General features: G+C 38.9%; 1 protein-coding gene across 1 annotated transcript; it reads right to left on the bottom strand.

Annotated features, from left to right (window-relative positions):
* Positions 1-7,054: 7,054 nt before the first annotated feature.
* On the bottom strand, positions 7,055-15,686 carry adssl (adenylosuccinate synthase, like). Its single transcript, XM_046040654.1, has 13 exons — positions 15,261-15,686; positions 14,576-14,678; positions 12,683-12,751; positions 12,271-12,321; positions 12,130-12,196; positions 11,330-11,437; positions 10,555-10,636; positions 10,134-10,260; positions 9,893-10,047; positions 9,469-9,593; positions 9,236-9,333; positions 8,043-8,192; positions 7,055-7,927 (listed from the first exon to the last, which is right to left on the bottom strand). Exons 1-13 carry the CDS (start codon positions 15,624-15,626, stop codon positions 7,875-7,877), a joined length of 1,554 nt encoding a protein of 517 aa, XP_045896610.1. The 5' UTR covers positions 15,627-15,686; the 3' UTR covers positions 7,055-7,874.
* Positions 15,687-19,585: the final 3,899 nt, after the last annotated feature.

Here is a 19,585-nt window from a genome sequence, read left to right as displayed (position 1 = left end):
GGTGTTTTTAACCGTGTGCTTGTATCCCTTAGCATCTCTGGCAGTATTGGCATCTACGAGTTTTTATTTTTAAATTGTTTAAATAAATCCGGTCAAAACTCATGTCTCTGAATTTTATTAATTGTGGGAAACCCATGGCAATTGGTAATTGAATATGTGGGGATTTGAACCCCTCACTATTTGCCTCGGTTACAGTTTCAAAATGTAGTGTTGCATATCACAGATTATTTTGCAATATTTACTATTTTATATATAACCGATTTGAATTCACTGAAGAGGCGTAAAGAGACTACAAAAGTGAGGCTATATCATATTTATAAGTAGGCTAGCTTAAAAAAAAAAAAATCCAGCCAGTGGACAAACACAGATGCTTCATTGTTGCTCAGTCAGGGCTGACCATCGATGCCTGTGGAGATCATATATAAGTAACACTCAGCTAAACAAGAATTTTTAAGGGAAAACAAACTGAACTTGATACTGAGCAGCTGGCCAAATCTTGTGAAAGCATTTAATCACCTAATGCACTGATCAGTGTAATCAATTATAAAAATATCTCTTGTTTCAGCATCAAAAGTTAGATTTTTGTAGATAAGGCTTTTGTGTGTATTACCTGGAGAAAGCTGATGTTGCCTCCTGACAGAATCAACGCTGTTGCTTCTGACCACAAAGGAGATGAGTTTATTTATTTTTTCTATACCTGCTGGGTGGGGAATTGGGATCATTGAAAATAGCCCTAGATTTCACCATTCAGTAAAGTTCATCCTAATGAGGAGTGGAAAGTAATTTCAATATTATTCACGGACTCAGGCACTGGCTGGTTTCTGGGGCATGTATAGAAATGGTAACTGTTTGGGTACCACGTTTAATCCTTTTACAATGACCTTGTACTGTTACTTGTACCATCTCCAAGTCCAAGTTCCTGTCTAGACAATAACTCGGCCCACCATGCTTAGCCTGATTTGTTGCTCTGGCACGCTACCCTGGCAGCCACCACAGAGAGTAACTGCACAGAAATATATGCTTTAGATGTGAGAGAAAAAACAGGATATGTACGTGTCATTTTGCAAGCAGGCAAATCTTAGGACAGCTGAGAGAAGCTCAGAAAAGTCCCACCAGACATAAGATACGTGTGCTACATTAACATGCGCTGGTGAGGAAAATTCAGAGGGTGGTTTGTCCCTAGACTGTATGGGTTTGACTGAGCTCTGTGTGCTGTTCGAACGTTTCCGCCTCTCACCCGAGAAGTGTTTGTGGGAGAAACTGCAACAGGCTGTGAAAGAGGAGCAGGTTGCTGAGAGCGGACTGAGTGATCCCATTAGTTTATTGGTGTGGTGGACGTTACTGAATGATGATGGGTGTGCCGTTTCTCTGCTGTGTCACGGCAACTGTCTATTAAGTCTTTAAGTTTACTTTTAGCTAATTAGCTAACTAGCCTGCAAACTGACGTTAGCAGTGCACTTTTCCCCACTTAATGTTTGTTTGGTGGCTTGTTCCAACACGCTGAGGTGCAGGACAAGAGGACAAGACGTGTGTTCATGTTTGTAAGATGGATAAGAAGGAGGCTTTAGCAGGAAAGCTATGTGGGTTGTTGTTTCAAGACTTTGGCTCTTGTTTTTCTGTCTGGCTGTAAGTGTTAACTGCATATGATTGCTACGCTGAAGATATTGCTTTATGCAAATGTGGTTTAAAATTAAGTGATTTCATTGGCTGTATGGAAACAAGTTCTCCGTCTTTGTAGATGAATATTAATGCAGAAATAGGGGGCGCCCTCATGAAACCAAAAATATAAAATACAAATTTCTCCCTTTTGGTGTCAGATTCTTTTCTCAAAGGAGAGCACAGTACAAATGATTTACAGAGCAGATCTATGCTGTAGCATTTTAATTTCAGTAGGACTTCAAGTATTTATGAAGAACTTATTCTGCACCTGAATACTGAAGTTAAATCATGTCAAAAGCCAATGGTAACCGATGTCAGTGTAGCATCTTTGCATTCTGATATGGTTATTTATTTCAAACCAAAAGGGATTCTCTGAATGTCTATTTTAATTATAGAGATTATAATTCAAATTTTCTTCTGCTGATTGGACATACGAGTTTTCACATATGTATTCACATCCACAGTCAAAGTGGAAAAAACATTTTTCACACTGACAGTCAGATGCACACCATCGCACACCTTTCTCTATTCATCAGCACGTCTGCACATCTGATTGGATGAAATGTTTGATACGCCCTTGGCAACTTTTTTTGCTTTACAGAAAGGTACCGGGATTTCAACATGGATCAATGCAATGGTGAAACAGATACGGTATGTGGCATGTAACAACAACAACAACAACAACAACAATAAACAGATATAATAAAATAAAATAGTTTTTTTTTTTTTTTCTGGAACCTTTAAGCAAGGAAAATACTAATATGCTGTAAAATGTAGACTTTTGCTGCTTACATTAAAAATGCACAGTATTTAAAATTTAGTGCACTGTTCACTAGTTTATTAAGATGTGAACATGTAGCCTTTTAGCTATGTTAGGTATAATAAACAGATGATCTCTTATCACTAATTACCAAGCGAGTATGTACAATAGTTGGGTTATGAGTTTAAGTAACAAATTACAAGTAGACACAGGCATGTATAATATTATATGATAATAGATAAGTACATTATGTTGTAATGTTTTTAGATGATTTGTCAAATGAGTATGCAACTTTGTAATGAGATAGAACTTTCTCCATCTTTTCCTCTACTTGCTGAGCATCAGAATTGGATTTATTTTATGCACTCACCAAATAAACTGTAAAATACATTTAGCTCCTTCAATTCAATCTGTGTGAGAGCTGCTGTCTCTCTGTTCTCACGAAAACTGAACACAGTCCAACTGCAGTGAAGCAGGTGTCTTATTGCTCTGGCAACAAAAAGCTTGACACAGTGAAGAATGAGAAAGGGTTACAAAAATGGTTGAAGAAATTATGATTTTATAAATGAAATAAAATGCGGTGATCAATGCTAATCAGAAAGCTCTATGGAGTACACAGGGAGAGAATACTGCAGTGAAAGCAAAACCTTGGTAGTTTTTGCATTGCTCCTTCCTACAGCATAAATCATCAGAAAAACTCTTCTCTGACTCTTCATCATGAATACTTAAAATATGAAAAAAAAGCACTCACTCACTCAGTGGGTTTACCCTGAAAGGTCACGTTGCTATCAAAAATTGATATGATTAGATGGACATTTTTTCTCAAGATCATATTAATCTGTATATTAGTAATTCTGGTACCTGCAACATTGGTTTCTGATCACATCACATATCAAACAAAATTAGCCTTGAAATCCATCAAACTGTTGGTCACACATGCAAAAGAAATGAGAAAAATCTAAAAATCCTTACTTCTTGTATCGATAGCTTCAATTCCAGGTGTCTTCTTAATTGTGTGGTTTTGTTAGCAATATGAAGCTACGTGAATTAAGGTCCAACCAAAACAAGAGACAGAGTTTGGAAAGAGATCTGATCAGTGTCGAACATCTGAGAAGAAGCTATACACTTCACGCACAAATTGATTGTCCTGATAATAAATGTGCTTACAATTACAAGTCAAGGAAGGCTGTAGTAAATACAGGAGAGGGAGATAGGGGGGAGGACAGAAACGTGAGGAGGAGGAGGACCACACTGCAATTATGAGCACTTTATTTTCAATTAAGCACTCTTGCATCTACTGTAAGCTTACTTTCTGCCATTTTTGATGATGCAGGGACTTCTTGGACTGGGAATTGACTGGTTAGCAAACGTCTGCAACTTTGGTCATTTAACGGAAGATGCACTTTCAACATAGAAAAAAACATCAGGAAAAATGTATTTCATAGGGCAGCAGCATAAAAAAAGAAAATAATTTTTATTATGAATGAAATTAATAAAAAAAACCAGCTAAATGATGCACAGGTTCCTATGTTTAAAGGGAAGAAAGGTATTTTGGTTTACACAATGTTTTAATTCCACTGGAAATACAGGAGTAAATTGTAAATTAATAATTCAAAAGCACATACTGTCCATCAGGTTTTAAGTAGAATGCTGAATGCTGAAATGTATGAATCTCCAGTGTTTAATGTAATTACATTCTAAAAAAATAAATACTAAATAGAATAAATTATGTGTGTGTGTATATATATATATATATATATTATTATTTATTAGTTATAAGTTATATATATAACCAATAACTGTCAGCTACAGCTTATAACAATTTTCTATAAAAAACAAAAAAAAACAAAGTCTTGGAAAAAGTTTCTGTGCACTGTGTTTATAAACAGCAGCAGCTAAATTATTTATTTAGTATGACTTTGGTATTGTTTTTGCTCTAGCTAGAAGGGCTAAATTTTAGTGTTTGGGGGGAAACATTTATGACAACTCCGCTATCATCAAGACACCATCAAATGTCACTGGGGGAAAGAAAATGGCATTAAGGAAACAAAATCATGTTTCACTTTTTTTAAAAGGATATTTTGTAATAAAGAAAATCTATAATGAAAAAAAGTGTATTGTAATAAATCTGTTACAAAAATCAAAATAATGCAATAACATTTAATAATAATTAAATAATAATGAATAATGATAATTTAGTGTTAATATATTTTACTCATAATTTACTTAATGTTGTATTTATTTCAATTTGAACAGTGGTAGGCTCCATATGATAATATACACTGAACAAAATTGTAAACGCAACACTTTTGTTTTTGCCCCCATTCATCATGAGCTGAACTTAGAGATCTAAGACTTTCTTTATGTACACAAAAGGCCTTTTTCTCTCAAATATTGTTCACAAATCTGTCAAGATCTGTGTTACTGAGCACTTCTCCTTTGCCAAGATAATCCATCCACCTCACGGGTGTGGCATATCAAGATGCTGATCAGACAGCATGGGTAATGCACAGGCTTAGGCTGGCCACAATAAAAGGTCCCTCGAAAATGTGCAGTCTATCCCACAGCACAATGCCACAGATGTCGCAAGTTTTGAGGGAGCGTGCAATTGGCATGCTGACTGCAGGAATGTCCACCAGAGCTGTTGCCTGTGAATTGAATGTTCATTTCTCTACCATAAGCCGTCTCAAAAGGCATTTCAGAGAATTTGGCAGTAGATCCAACCAGCCTCACAACCGCAGACCACGTGTAACCACACCAGCCCAGGACCTCCACATCCAGCATCTTCACCTCCAAGATCGTCTAAGACCAGCCACCCGGACAGCTGCTGCAACAATCTGTTTGCATAACCAAAGAATTTCTGCACAAACTGTCAGGAACCGTCTCAGGGAAGCTCATCTGCATGCTCGTCAACCTGACTGCACAGCCATTGAAGAGGAGTGGACCAACGTTCCACAGGCCACAATCAACAACTTGATCAACTCTATGCGAAGGAGATGTGTTGCACTGGCAAATGGTGGTAACACCAGATACTGACTGGTTTCCAGATCCCCCCGGATCCACCCGGCAGTGAGTGACATTTTATTGTGGCCAGCCTGAGGCACACCTGTGCAATACCCATGCTGTCTGATCAGCAGCTTGATATGCCACACCTGTGAGGTGGATGAAATAGGCCTTTTGTGGACAAAGAGAAAGTCTTAGATCTTTGAGTTTATCTCATGATGAATGGGGGCAAAAACAAAAGTGTTTACAATTTTGTTCAGTGTATATGGAAAATGGTGGAATAGTTTTGAAGAAAAACTTCCTTTGACTTTAAGAATGGCTTCAACTTATCTGTTAAGTATACACTAAGAATATCAAGACAGTAGCTTACAAACTGACCTAGAAATATTGTAGGTGCATAACTTAAATTGAGCTACTATTTAAAATATAAATCATGTATTACATTCATGTGAAAACACAAGCAATGAAAACATTTTCACTGAATAGTTTTTCTTATATTATTTTACCTAATCAGGTATTTGTTGATATGTAGGACTGTGGTTGACTATTCTGTTAGTTTTGGTACACATGCAACATTTCAACCTAACCATATATTTATTTGCATGCAGACTTTAATCTGAACATGTATCTGTCGGACTTCAAACCTGAGCGGAGGTGTAATCAGCCGGAACAGCTGAAAACACCTGTGTGGGTGTGCAGAGCCTTTAATACATTAGAACGACTGAATATCTGAGAAGCTCCTGGTACACTGTTACACCTCTAATCGATCTGCCAAGGAATCCACTTTACCCTTTAATCTAATCCCTCACTGTCCTGAAAAGCTTTTAAATCGTGAGAGGAAGTCAAGGTAACAAAGGAGGGTGTAAAGTAAGAAACAGTGAGAGAAAAATATTCCAGGCTGGAAGGTGTGTGAATGTTCTGGGAAGAGGAGTGCAGATATCTGTCCACTACATGCCTCCATTTCAAAACCAGCAATGGATGTTTCCGCAGATTGATGTATGGCAGTACAGTCACATTTGGGAGCGCTTTAATCATTAGGCCAATAAATCTGCCCGACTGACATATCGGCCAACTTGATCTTATTGCAGATTTATCAGAAGTGCTTTATATGTCTGCTGTCAGCCTCAACTACACAGATTATACAGAAATACTAAAGAAACACTGTCTCTGTTACATAGTTTGCCTAACAGAAAACACTGCTTGGTTTATTTTTTCACTACAAAATGTCCTGCACTGTAAATATGTTTTGGATGGACACAATTTGAAAAAGAAAATTCCTGTTCTTAACGTCTCTCTTGTAGGATCATGTTGATCAAAGGGGCAATAATTCAAAATAAGTCCCCATTCAAGATTTGCAGGTATTTAAATACGTTCCTATCAATTCATAATGAATAAGACTGCAACAACCAGAAATGTGGTAATCATTTTGGTTATGTTATTTTACATGTAAACCCCTACACAGACTGTATTTTCTTTATATTAATATTCTTAAGTGTAGGATGGTTTCAAAACAAAACATGTTCATACCTTTCACATTAACACCTGAGAACAATTACCTTCTCGAAAATATGCTTTCCAGACTTAAAATGCTTAACCATTTACAAATAGCTCAATAAAAAAAAAGAAACTAAATGTATTTTTGTTAAGTTTATTGATAACAGCAAGCTGAGTAGGAGCCTTTTACACTGACACATTGAAATATACTTTAGTACATTACAGCCGTTCTCTTTACATCTACACAAACTCCTCAAATACCAATGCCTTTGCATAAACATGGAATTTCGAATTATTTTCCTTCAGTTATTATGAAGAAAACATGTCTTCAAACTCAGGCTGCTTCGTGTTGATTTATCCGTCTTGAGGTTGATTTAAAAAGCAATGTGTTGGTTCCAACAATCGTCATGAAAATGTTATTACAAACTTAACATCTGAGATGCATTCATGTTTTAAAAGTGTTTTAAAATTGTTCAATACAAAAGTTCACCATCATACAGATCATAGGATGGTTTTTCCATCTCTTTACAAAGCCTGAAAATAATCTTGTTGCGACGTCCTTTAATATGAAGGCTTCAAATCTGTTCATTTATTGCTCTTTAAATAAATGTAAAAAAAAAAACAAACAACAACAACAAAAAAAAAACAACTTAATCAAAAGTAACGTGGTGAACTGATATTAAGATTAATAAGCCTGTGGAATGGAATAGAGAATGATAGATGTATTTGCACCAGGTTTTAAAAATTAACACCCTAATAAATATAGAAAACCTTACGTGGAATGCATAAATGATATCTAAGGAGTCTTTTAAATGGGATGCACAAGTATCAACTAAGCTTGCTGGTGAAGTATTTCCTTTAGGACATAGTTTGCATTTAAATTCCTCTTGTAATCCCATCAAAACCTTAAATTATTATCTGAGCTGTTGTTGAGGAGGACTACAGGTCCGCAGACGGATCAAAACAGTTTGATCATGCTCTCTCTGGACTTGCCAACTCCAACCCACTTCACTGAAATAAGAGAGAAAAAAAGAAAAGACAGACAAGATGTGACTGACACATTTGGCAAAGCGAAGAAGAGTTTGGCTGCAATCTCTCCATTAATGTAATGTGGCTCTTTACAAACCTGGCACTTGCAGGAACTCCTCGATGAAGTGAATGTAATTTTGTGCCTGCGACGGCAGGTCCTCGAAGGTCCGGGCTTCCTCGGTGCTGCAGCACCAGCCGGGTAACGTCTCATACTCCACTGACACCCGCGTCAAAACGTCCATGTTCGCTACAACACAAGCACGACAACGCTGAGTTACAATTTTGGATTTATTCCCGCACTCTCTTTCCATGTTTGGGCTCCGCCCATCGAAGCATTGAATCTTCGACTATTTGAGGTCAGCCCTAAAAACTGTATTTCAGTCATCGGAAAAGGCAGCCGGGGTTTTGATTAAAGAGCAGCGGACCTTGAGACGATCCACCTGCCGGATCAACCAGACCAGGCACAAGGGCGGGTGCTCCAGGAAAGAGAGCATGGGATAGGAGTCATGCCGGCCCATTTATTTTATTTAGAGCAGCTGCAGCGTCATGAGGCAGAAAGAGAAAACTTGTTTTATCATCACCTGGTTCATTAGCTTAACAATTCAATTTTCTCCATTTGGCGGTACAAACAAAAAGAAAGAGGAAGAGAGAGAGAGAGAGAGAGAGAGAGAGAGAGAGAGAGAGAGAGAGAGAGAGAGAGAGAGAGAGAGAGAGAGAGAGAGAGAGAGAGAGAGAGAGAGAGAGAGAGAGAGAGAGAGAGAGAGAGAGATGCAAAATAGATTTTCAAAAACCCAAGATGTTGCATTTCCTGATAGCTAAAGCTGACCCATGTAAAATAAGACATTAGCAAGCATAAAAGCAATGTTCATTCACCAGCAACCAAATTTTAGTTTGTAGCTTTGAAAATAAGCTCCTCTCCTGGGTTTATGGTAAATATGTTTGTGGCACTGAAACATGTGTGGACAGATGGATCCTCTTAAACATGAATGTTTTAAATAATAGATTAGGACATCAAGGTCTAATGTGACCAAACATTTACACGGCACTCATCTAGTACTGACAGATTCACAACAATATCATCAAAGTCTTTTATTTAAGTAAAATTGTTTTACTGGTTAACTGGTTCCAGCTTCTCAAATGTGTGAGGAATTGCTGTTTTACATCACTAAAAGGTGTCTCTCTAGGTTTTGGTAGGTGCAAGTCAGACACAAAAAGCAATTTGAAGATGTTACGCTGACTTTCCAGAAGGCTTGAGCAGATCTCTAAAACTTGTAAGTGGGAAAGACCTACCTGGGAAACTTGGTAGAGGTTGTCCATCAACCTTATAGGCCACGCCCACTTTAATCTCCTTCAGTGTGTCCAAAATGTCCAGCTTCGTCAGGGCAATTCTGCAAGAGAAGAAGTCACTCTGCTCAACTCTGATGACAGTGGACAGTCGAGTGCGTGATGAAGCTCATGTCTAAACTGAGTATTTACATCAGCAGGTAAGGATAATAGTCTGAAAAGGTGTGATGGTTCCTTACGCAGAGAAGCCATTGACCATGTGAGCGTATCTGACCAAAATCAGGTCCAGCCATCCACAACGCCTCTTTCTGCCCGTCGTCACACCAAACTCTTTCCCTTTGGACTGTAACAGGTCCCCGGTCTCCTAAAATACAACAAACAGGAAACTGTCAACTGTGGAAGACAAAAAGGATTTTAAAGGGATATCGTGTTGAGTTTGCCTGTTTTGACACTTTCATGTAGGGACAAACAGCTGAGCACCTGCCCCCTTTCCATTATTATCCTGATCAGATTCATACACTCACGCAGAGAAGCAGCACACTCCTCTTAAGTTAACCACTGAGCGGTCACAAAGTAAACTATCTAGTGCACATTGCTGGAAGACTTTGGTAACCTTTCACCTTTGAGTTAAAAGTGTCACCAATTCATTGTGTCTTTACTCACATTAACTTGCTCTGTTGGGAAAGCACCAACGCCCACCCGGGTGGTGTACGCTTTAACGACACCGTATACACGGCCAACATATGACGGAGGCACGCCGAGACCAGTGCAGACTCCTCCCACAGTGCAGTTGGAAGAAGTCACGAAAGGATAGGTCCCTGAACGGAGAAACATCTGTTAATCTGAGGCGGCATAACATCCATCCGTAATTCATAAGGCATTCCGTAAACTCTGTGTCGCTCACCAAAGTCGATATCCAGGAGAGCAGCATTGGCTCCCTCCACAAGGATTTTCTTACTGGGTCCAGTAAGGGCTTTGTGCATGAAGTACACCCCATCAGTCACCAGAGGACGCAGTCTCTCTGTATATGCCTGAAAAACAGTGACACCAACTCATTCTTAGTCCATCTCTAGATGTGCTGTTTGAAATCTTCAACTTGTGTATGAAAAAAGAAAACACTGAACACTGTTCAGCAAAACATGCAACTCCAGCAGCCCTCAATTCAGGGCGTTTGAGAGGCAATAGACACCCGAATCATATGAAACTAGTAAATAAACGCTAATCTCGATTACGGGAATGATGTCAGATTTAACAACAAAGTCAAAACTATTGTGATATGTGATTCTGTCTGTATTTCCTGGCTCTAAAAGATAGCCTGTCCTCACCTTCAGCTGCTCCAGTTCACTGTCAATGTCGATGTTAAGGTTTGGATACATCGTCAGGAAATGTTCTGCCAACATACGAAACCTGAGAGAAGGACGGAGTCTGCTTACACATGTTCAGTAAGCGTCTGCATGCAAATATATCTCCACAACGTAATTCCACACATGATATGGAGGACAGACAGGCTATAATAATGCTTCCATGAAAGAAGAGTGCCAGCAGTTTCCACATGTGTAGCACGGCCAGGTGTTGCCACCTGGTGGCAAGAGAAGATACAGACACTACAATTATTGAGGCAATGCTTTATGACACCTGCATAATATAAATCTGCCCCTTGTGATGAATTACGGACGCCCTAATGTCTATAAAGTCCTCTTAAAAATGCAGAAGATTGCTTTGTCAAAATACAATTCAAATGCTTTCAAAATGTATCCTGAACTCTCACTTTTTTCTTGAGAAGTTAATTTATTACATTTTGTGATGGAAACAGAGCTGCCCCTTTAAAAGAGTTGCTCGTCACAGTATTGCAAAACAAAAAAATGACATTAAATTCTCTGTACACTTTGAAAAGATTCACCATCTTGATCACTGCTTAATTCAAAATCTCTTCAATGTTGGAAATATTGAACTTGGCATGGTCACCTCAAAAGCTGATCTGAGGTTCCCAACAGCAGTCTTTGACACTTTATCTAATTTAAGATCACTTACCATATTGTAACATAAAGAAAATAAGAAAATTTAAGAAATGAGACCAGGGGGGGGGACAAAACAACTCACTTGTCTTCAAAAACCTTGAAGTCTGATACAAGGTCACAGACTCGCAGACCGTTGCGAGCTGCTTTGGATGAATAGGCAGGGCCGATACCCTTCTTAGTGGTTCCCAAACTGGAGAACAAATAACAACACAGCATTAATAACTCGGACTGCACTAAATATAATAAACCTTTTTACATTCAAAGCTTGTATTGGAGATTTTCGAATAAAGCTTCAAATGTCCGTTGTCATATTTTATGACATCATCCCAAAAAAAGTAAATATCTTTGAACAAAATCCTCAATTCAAACAAAATGACTCAGATTAAATGAGTGAAGTCTTTTTTATTAAATCATTAATTAATATAACTCAACATAACACATGAAGGCGGAAGGCTAATCGCAAAATCTGAATAGTGCAGTGCAGGCAACAATGTCACAAACTGCTAGAGCCGAAAACAGATTTTTGTTATTGTGGTTATATAAATGTAATTTATGGTGCCGTCAGACCGCACTGTTAATACATGTACATGTGAATTTTAGATAATTACATTTATCTTTTTTTAATAAATTAAGACTTTTGGAATAACCAATGCTCTGGAGTTACTGGAAATGTTTGGATCTCCCTGGGATCTAAGTCTACAAATCTGTAATACTCATATTTATCTGCAGGTGTGCAGAAATACAGGCTTTTAACAGAATTAATAGACATGGAGAGAAAAAAAAAGAAAGAAAGGTTGATTTAAATTTGAATGTCTATGTTATGAATGAAGCTTCAAGCTATTTGGTACAGCCCTATTAATAACCATAATGAACTAGACTTACTTTTTCCCTTCTTGTTGCTGCCGCTGCTGCTCCTGGATCCCATCAACCGCTTGATGGAAGTTGAACACTAGAGGCAGATAAAAGTGACGAGTAAGAGGACATTTCTAATTCAAACGCTTGAAAGAGAAAAGGCTTACTCACCAATGTGAGCACGATCGGATATCTTTAATCTCTCCTCCCATCCCTGTAATCCTGCACACAACAAATCCCACATTACATTTGCACTACATCAAACATCTGTATATAGCAAAAAAAATGTTTTTAAAAAAAGTGTCAGGCAGGACAATATATCATTTTCACAACAGTAGGGAAAGCACTTGTCTTACAAATAAGTGAGCCATGACAGTAAGCCACTAATCACATGACCCTGAAAGTGAAGCAGCTAGATGGAATTCAGCTATCATTCATTTTATTATAATTTAAGCCTGTTATTTTCCTACTGACGTGTCAAAATGTCTTCCGTGAAAAAGGTCCATTTATGAATACCGACGCTGGTTTCTAAGGAAGACAATGTGCCTATATCACTGCATCCTTCCTCTTTTGAAAACTTTACCTTTGCCTTTCTGCAGGTTCTTTTCTGCCTCCTCAAACAGACCTGGAAGGTGTATCACCACCCCGTTACCTGTAATGTAAAATGAAACCTCAAATGAAACAATCCTCATGAGAATTGACCTCACGCACTATTTCACAAGTCATTTCTGGTGAGTAACAACCTGCTAATGTTTTACAAGGGGTTTTATTTATATAACATGATATTTTTATCAATCACTTGAACAAGTGTTCCTTTAATGTTTCCTCTTTTCTCATTTCATGGTTTCATAATACTGGGGGGAACAAAATAGCTACTAAAAAGAGGAAACGCAAAATCAAGAACACACGTCTGTAGGAACACTGGGTATATTTACATTACCAGTGGACAGACTTCAGTGTAATTTAACCTATAGTTGCCCTTTGTGTTACTTTGTCACTTAATAGTCCCTGTAGGTCTTCTGTGTGTGTTGACTGTTGTATCCGTGCATACTCTCAGTTTATTACCTACACCTCACTAAAACAACAGCACTGCAATAAATTAGAGCCTGACCGATTTATCGTTTTGTAGATATTATTGGCCGATATAAGCTACTCGCAGATAAATCGGCATCGGCGTTAACAACAGGCAATTTATGACTATTAAAAAGGAAGAGTAGCTCCTGGCTCCAAAATGGCTCGCTAGCGCCCCTACAGAGCAGCCCCCGGACAAAGTTTCACCCACGTGCACGAAATTTCTGTGGTATGTGTATCATGTCCAGACGCACAAAAAAACCTCCTAGGGAATTAGTCCGATAAACTTCAAATTTTTGCTGTGCGATCTAAACCCATGGACGATTACAAGTTGTACTAACAGTTATTATCAGTCGATCAGTTTGCCCGTGGCGTGCTGTCAAAAATCGATGATTCGCCATGAAACAGGAAGTTCTTGTATCTTCAGTCTACATGCTCACATCTGCACCAGATTTTACACATATAATAATAAGAGTCGCGCCCTGAACACATCCACGAGCCAATATTCACTCAAAGTCAAAGCGCCACCTGCTGGCAACAGGAAGTGTCACGTTTTACGATGTAATGTACTACTCCTAGCAGGTTAGACAAATGAACTTCAAAACTGTCCCAGAAAACCCATAACGCACTGATGAAGCCATGTTGTAAAACTCGTGACTTTGCAGTTAACGGTGTGGCGGCAAAGTTAAACTCTTCGCCATGACGCAGTGTGTACAGTCAAGTTACAACAACTTCCTGTAACTTGACTGTACATACTCACATCTGTACCAGATTTTACACTTTTGAAAAGAGTCCTGCCCTAAACACATGTACAAGACAACATTCACCCATAGTCATAGCGCCACCTACTGGCAACAGGAAGAGATCTTCAACGAAGCAGCCCCCGCGGCACGTTTTACCCACATGTATGAAATTTTTGTGGTACATGTATCAGGTCCAGATGGATAAACAAGCCGCTTGGAGCGATGTACTAAACACAACAGGAAATGTTAGGGATAATCTTTGTTTATGTTGTGTGTTTCATAAAATAAGGGGAAAAAAGAATCACAGGATATGGGATTTTAAATATTTTTAAAATTTATAAATATAAATTTTTATATTTCAAATATTGAAACATCGGTTGGGCTCTACAATAAATCCTACCCTCTGGAAAGTGTTTGTGTACTAGAAGAAGTACTAGAAGAAAAATGATCATAAGCAGATGAATAAACACCACTCTAGATCAGTTTAAAAGTGAACAAATACAATTATAGTAATTACTATAAAAGCAGGGTCACATAACTGAAAAGGCTTCCCTGGTGTGGATTTGATGTTCCCCCTTATAATGGTCATATACTGATGTTTTATTAGGCTCTTTATCTTCCTGCCAAGTCTTTCGATATAACACACAAGGGTTTTCTCCTACCGATGAAGGAGACAGCCTTCTTGTTGAGCACTCCACTGGGCAGCAGGTGGAAGTCATACTCCACAGAGTCCACAACCACGGTGTGTCCTGCATTGTTGCCTCCCTGCAAACAGTACAAACAGTCAACTTGCTTTCTGATGCAACACAACACTGAAGGAGTTCACAACAGAAAGCATCAACACTTGAGGACAGGTACAGTGTTTAGTCTGCTCTAACAGCTCAGCCAACAGGGTCCAATTATTTACTTGCTGCATTAACAGAGTTTGTAGTTGGTTATAAAATAATAAATACTAAATCTCTGCTAAATGTCATTGAGTTGACTGGAAAGAGAGAGGGGAACAGCTTGGTAACAACTGCGCCTTATAGTAACAATCTCTGGATATCAGTATGTGGAGGTCATTTGCTGTATTCAGAACACATTTTGCTACCACGCCAGCAGGTAAAAAGAGAAACAGCTTAGCAGTAGGCTACTTGTTAGCTTCAACTTAGCACTTCCACATCCGGGAGGTCAGACAAGGTTGTTGACGTCGGAACCAGGTCATGAATATTTAACGGCAGCTAAACGGTAACTACTCTCCCCAAACTCCCATGTTACAGTCAGCGAACTTTTCCATTAACAACGTCACTTTGTGCAGCAGTCATTCCGAGTGTTAATTGTGAAGTTAAATCGGCAGCGTTAATATACCTGGCACCTGCATACAATATCCGCATCCATTGCGAGCAAGTCCACAACTTTTCCTTTGCCCTCGTCGCCCCACTGCGCTCCGAGCACCACGGTCACTTTGTTCTGAGGCTCCTTCGGGACACGGAGAAGACTCTCCTGCGAGACACTCTCCCGTGGCCGTTTAACGACCGGTTCCCCGTTCAGGGAGACGGTCTCTCGTCCGTTAACGTTAGCCATGGTGCTATCGGATGCCATGCTGTTGTCTGCAAACCGGAATATCGTTTTACCGCGTTTCTCTGCGTCACGGGAAGTGCTCGCCCGTCGCTTCACCGCTAGATGGCAGTGTTTCTGCTTAAATAATTTCTGCTTCTGAATATCAAAATACATCTATTTAGGCACAGTTATCAGTTTATTCTCCCTATAAATCTGTCAGACTTACTATATTCGATTAACTGGCACACAGACGTTGTATCCAGCTCGGTTTATTTAAATACCACGGCCGTTGAATTGACACCGCGATTCACGAAGAGTACACTAATACAGTGTGATTCACTCCTCTCCACTTCCGCCTTCGCTTTAATCCTCTGGACAGACTGCACAGCTCGTTTTGTGCACTTATTGAGGTTTGTGCTTCTAAATGGTCGGAATAACTATACAGTATGGTCCATACTGGACACGAACATACTTTGCATTTCTGGCTGTCTTTTGGCCTTTGACGGTTTATTATGATAGCAAAGATACTCAGATAAGGAGTTTCAAAAAAGTTTTTGAGATGGTTTTACTCGTTAACTGATTGAAACACACGCCTTAATAATTAATTGATCGGAGGCAAAATCATCTTCATCAAATCCAATGCTTTAAACCTAATAAAAGGAGGCAACTGCCTTGGTTCAGCGTGTGTAAACTGGTTTGCTGTTTATTTGATAACATGCACAATTTGAGCACATCGTCTTTTAAAATGTGTCAAAATGTAGAGTAACAGCGCCCTCACTGACTATAACCAGTTGAAGGTTTCAGGTCTGGTGCCATCTGACTGATTCAATGCTACAATGTGTGCATGAAGGTGGTCTTATTAAGAGCTAGGTGGCAGCAGAAGCAACATTTTACATGTGTGTGTATAGCCTACTTGTAAGGGCCATGTCATTCTAAAATTTGCATTTAATCAAAACACAACAAACAAAGAAACCTAGAGTGTATGAATGTGGCCAAGTTATATTCCAGCACATGACTGTTGGTTTTCTGGACCACAACCTGTCTGATCAAACAGTATTTGTAGTAATTTGTGGTTTAATTAGTAAGCAAACAAAGCCATTTGCAGTTATTTGGATTTTTGTTGTCATTTTGTGGTAATATGATCATAATTTATTTGACAGGCTGTTCAAGGTGTGTGTGCACATGGACTGTATGGACTCACTCACTGTTATAAGGAACATCCCACCAATATTAATGGCTGGGTCTTGTGCTGGAAAGAGTAAAGCACAAAGATAAATGTTGATGCATATAAACACACAAACTAGCTGCTGAGAATTTACAATATTTAGTTTTAATCATTAATCCTTAGTAACATTTAAGAGTCCAATGAACAGTTTTTCAAAACAGTGACTTATTAATAGAACAGAATGCAAAAGTGAAAGTTTGGTGGCTGTTATCAATCTTTGTTGTTTGACGATTTTGTTGTTTGCATGCACACTTTATTGCCACATCATATATTATTATTAATTAATAAGTCATTTTACCATGTTGAAAAATTGTAATTTGTAAGCTTTGTTTATTTATGATCCATTTCATGTAAAAAATAAATTTAATTATTCTGAGTTTGGGTGCTCCAGTATGTCAAGTAGACCACGTCAACTTGTCTCCATTAAGGCTGAAACAGCAGTCGAGAATGGCGTCGGCACTTCCTGATCCCAGTCACTTTCATTTATACTGAGGACATTTCAAAATCTGTAGTGCTTCAGCATAACATGAGGTCAGTAACTATTTGTACTGAGGTAACTTCATCTTTGCTATTCCTTTAATGGTCCTTTTAATTATTAGTATTTCATAATCATGTGTGCTTAGCATTCTGGGACCTGTATCCTTGTTTTTGTTAATCCATTGTAAGATAATTATTACATGCTTAGTTTTCCCAGTCCCTTTAAAGCTACTTTGTGGTTTTGAATTACATAAATGAAACAGACTCGACTTTCTTTGGCAACACATTAGTCTTGCACAGAATAAATGACAGACTCATCCACGCACAAAGTAGCACATTCAGACTTTATTCAATTTAAAAGATGTTTCAAAAACAATAAATGTAAGAGCCACAAAAGTCACAGTTGGTCCGTTGATGCACCAGCTGTAGACACATCCATGAAACCTTCTTCTTGCTTAAATCTGTACACGTTCAGAAGGACTAACACAGCAGTGGCCTACAGAACTGACAGGCAGATGTTACAATCACTGGCTGTCAATTCATAGGTCATCACCTTGTGCCCCATCGCTCTTCAGCTGCTTCAGAATAAAAATGACTGAATGTTTTATTAAACTGTGAGCTTTGTGATGAATCAGCAAGACTTAAAAGTCAGTTGAAGTAAAAAAAATAAAATAAAAACTTTGTTAAAGTAAGAATTCAGGCTTCATGTTGTGTCTGGCGGCTCTCTGCACGTAACAGCACCTCCACTGGAACAGACACAGCTTCCACATGGAGTTGCTGTTACATCCAGCAAGCACCAGAAGGCTCATCACTGACAGCAAACTGCAGCTTCTCCACTTGTTCTCCAAGCCAGGCATGCTACAGATGGACAAACCTGATGATGAGATCACACTTCCAGTTCCTTCAGAGGGGGGTTGGGTGCTGGTGTGGAAGTACATGAGATGAAAGTGAGAGAGACAGAGGAGAAAAGCAGCAAGAGAAAGCATCTAGGTTAACTCAGGATCTGGACTTGGAGGCAGCTGCTTTAGTACGCGAGGCGTTTCCACTTGCAAGTGACTTTGACCAGGCAATTTCCTCCTCCCCGTTTTATTGCCTGAAGTAGACGGCGTACGCTCTTCCAACAGCACGGCCAAAGGGCCAAGGCTTGTATAGATAACACAGATTTTATGGTAGCTGTCAACATGAGGGCGCTTTTCAATATGTGAATGTATGGGTGTGTCTGACCTATGTACCTGCAGGCCCCGATTTCCTGCTTACACTGACATTTGTCCTCCTAAGTACTAAAAGATTGTCAGTTTGAACTAACTAACTAACTAACTAATTAATTCTGCAGTGTATGGTTTTCTTTTTTGTCCTGTCTTGTTCAGCCTGCAGAGTAACATCTCTGTAGACTTTGCCTTGTAGTAAAACTGCACATAAAAAAACAGAACACTTAAGCAATTGAATGATTAGACCTGTTAGACCATCTATTCTTGCACTTGGTCGTTTTTTATTCTGTTGAATTTAGCAATCAGACTGCATCCATCACTCTCTGCCTCTTCAAAGAACATTAACGTTAATTACTAGAATTACACCTAGTTTGTTTTATTCAATAACCGTACCAAAAAACAAATAATAACATTACTGGCCTGACAAACAAATACATTTTTCAAACATTAGAAAAGACAAAAGCACTTAGTTAAGGTCTTCAGCGTATTAAACTAAGGAAGGCCGATTTAATGTAGTAAAATATTATGGTGAATATTTTATTTTCTGGTTTACACCTGCTTTTGTCTGGTATTCTTTACGGGGAAAAAATAATTGGAGTTGTCCTTGTCCATTGTTTTAATCCTGCAAATTTCACATAGAAGAGCTGTACTCACCTTTAGATGCAACAGGCCCTGGTGGCTTTCACAAGACGAGGCCAAAGGTTTGCAGAGCAGCAGGGTGTCATGACACAGGGAGCTGGACAGCAGAGCAGCAGAGTTGAAATACAGAAAAAGTAGAAGCAGAGCAGACAAGACAAGACAAAGACAAGCGAACACAGAGGGTGATACTGACGGTGAACTGCAACTAAAAGCAGCGCATTTTGATGTAAATGGCAGCAATGATGGCGAAGCAATGGCAGCGAGGCAGAGCGGCCAGTTTAAGAGATCAGGGTTTGGTTGGAAGTTAATTATTACACTTGCAGTCAATATTTAACAGGGCTAGCGCCCTGCCCCTCAGTCCAACATCCTGATTCCACACCGACTGACACAGAGGGTAGGGCATCTCTTTTGTGCCCTGCAAAAAATATGTATTCAACGCCTCACACGGCCTGCAGAAGAAACCCTAACCCAACCACTGCAAAATGTCGTTTTTCTGAGTCTTGAAAAATTTAACTCAGTGTGACCAACCATGTTGTAATTCACAAGACGTTTGCATGAGGTTTATGTTGTAAAAGAAGCTCCCT

Source organism: Micropterus dolomieu, linkage group LG23 (genome assembly GCF_021292245.1).
Source record: "Micropterus dolomieu isolate WLL.071019.BEF.003 ecotype Adirondacks linkage group LG23, ASM2129224v1, whole genome shotgun sequence".
Taxonomy (NCBI): Eukaryota; Metazoa; Chordata; class Actinopteri; order Centrarchiformes; family Centrarchidae; genus Micropterus; species Micropterus dolomieu.
This window is presented reverse-complemented; position numbering and strand designations above follow the sequence as displayed.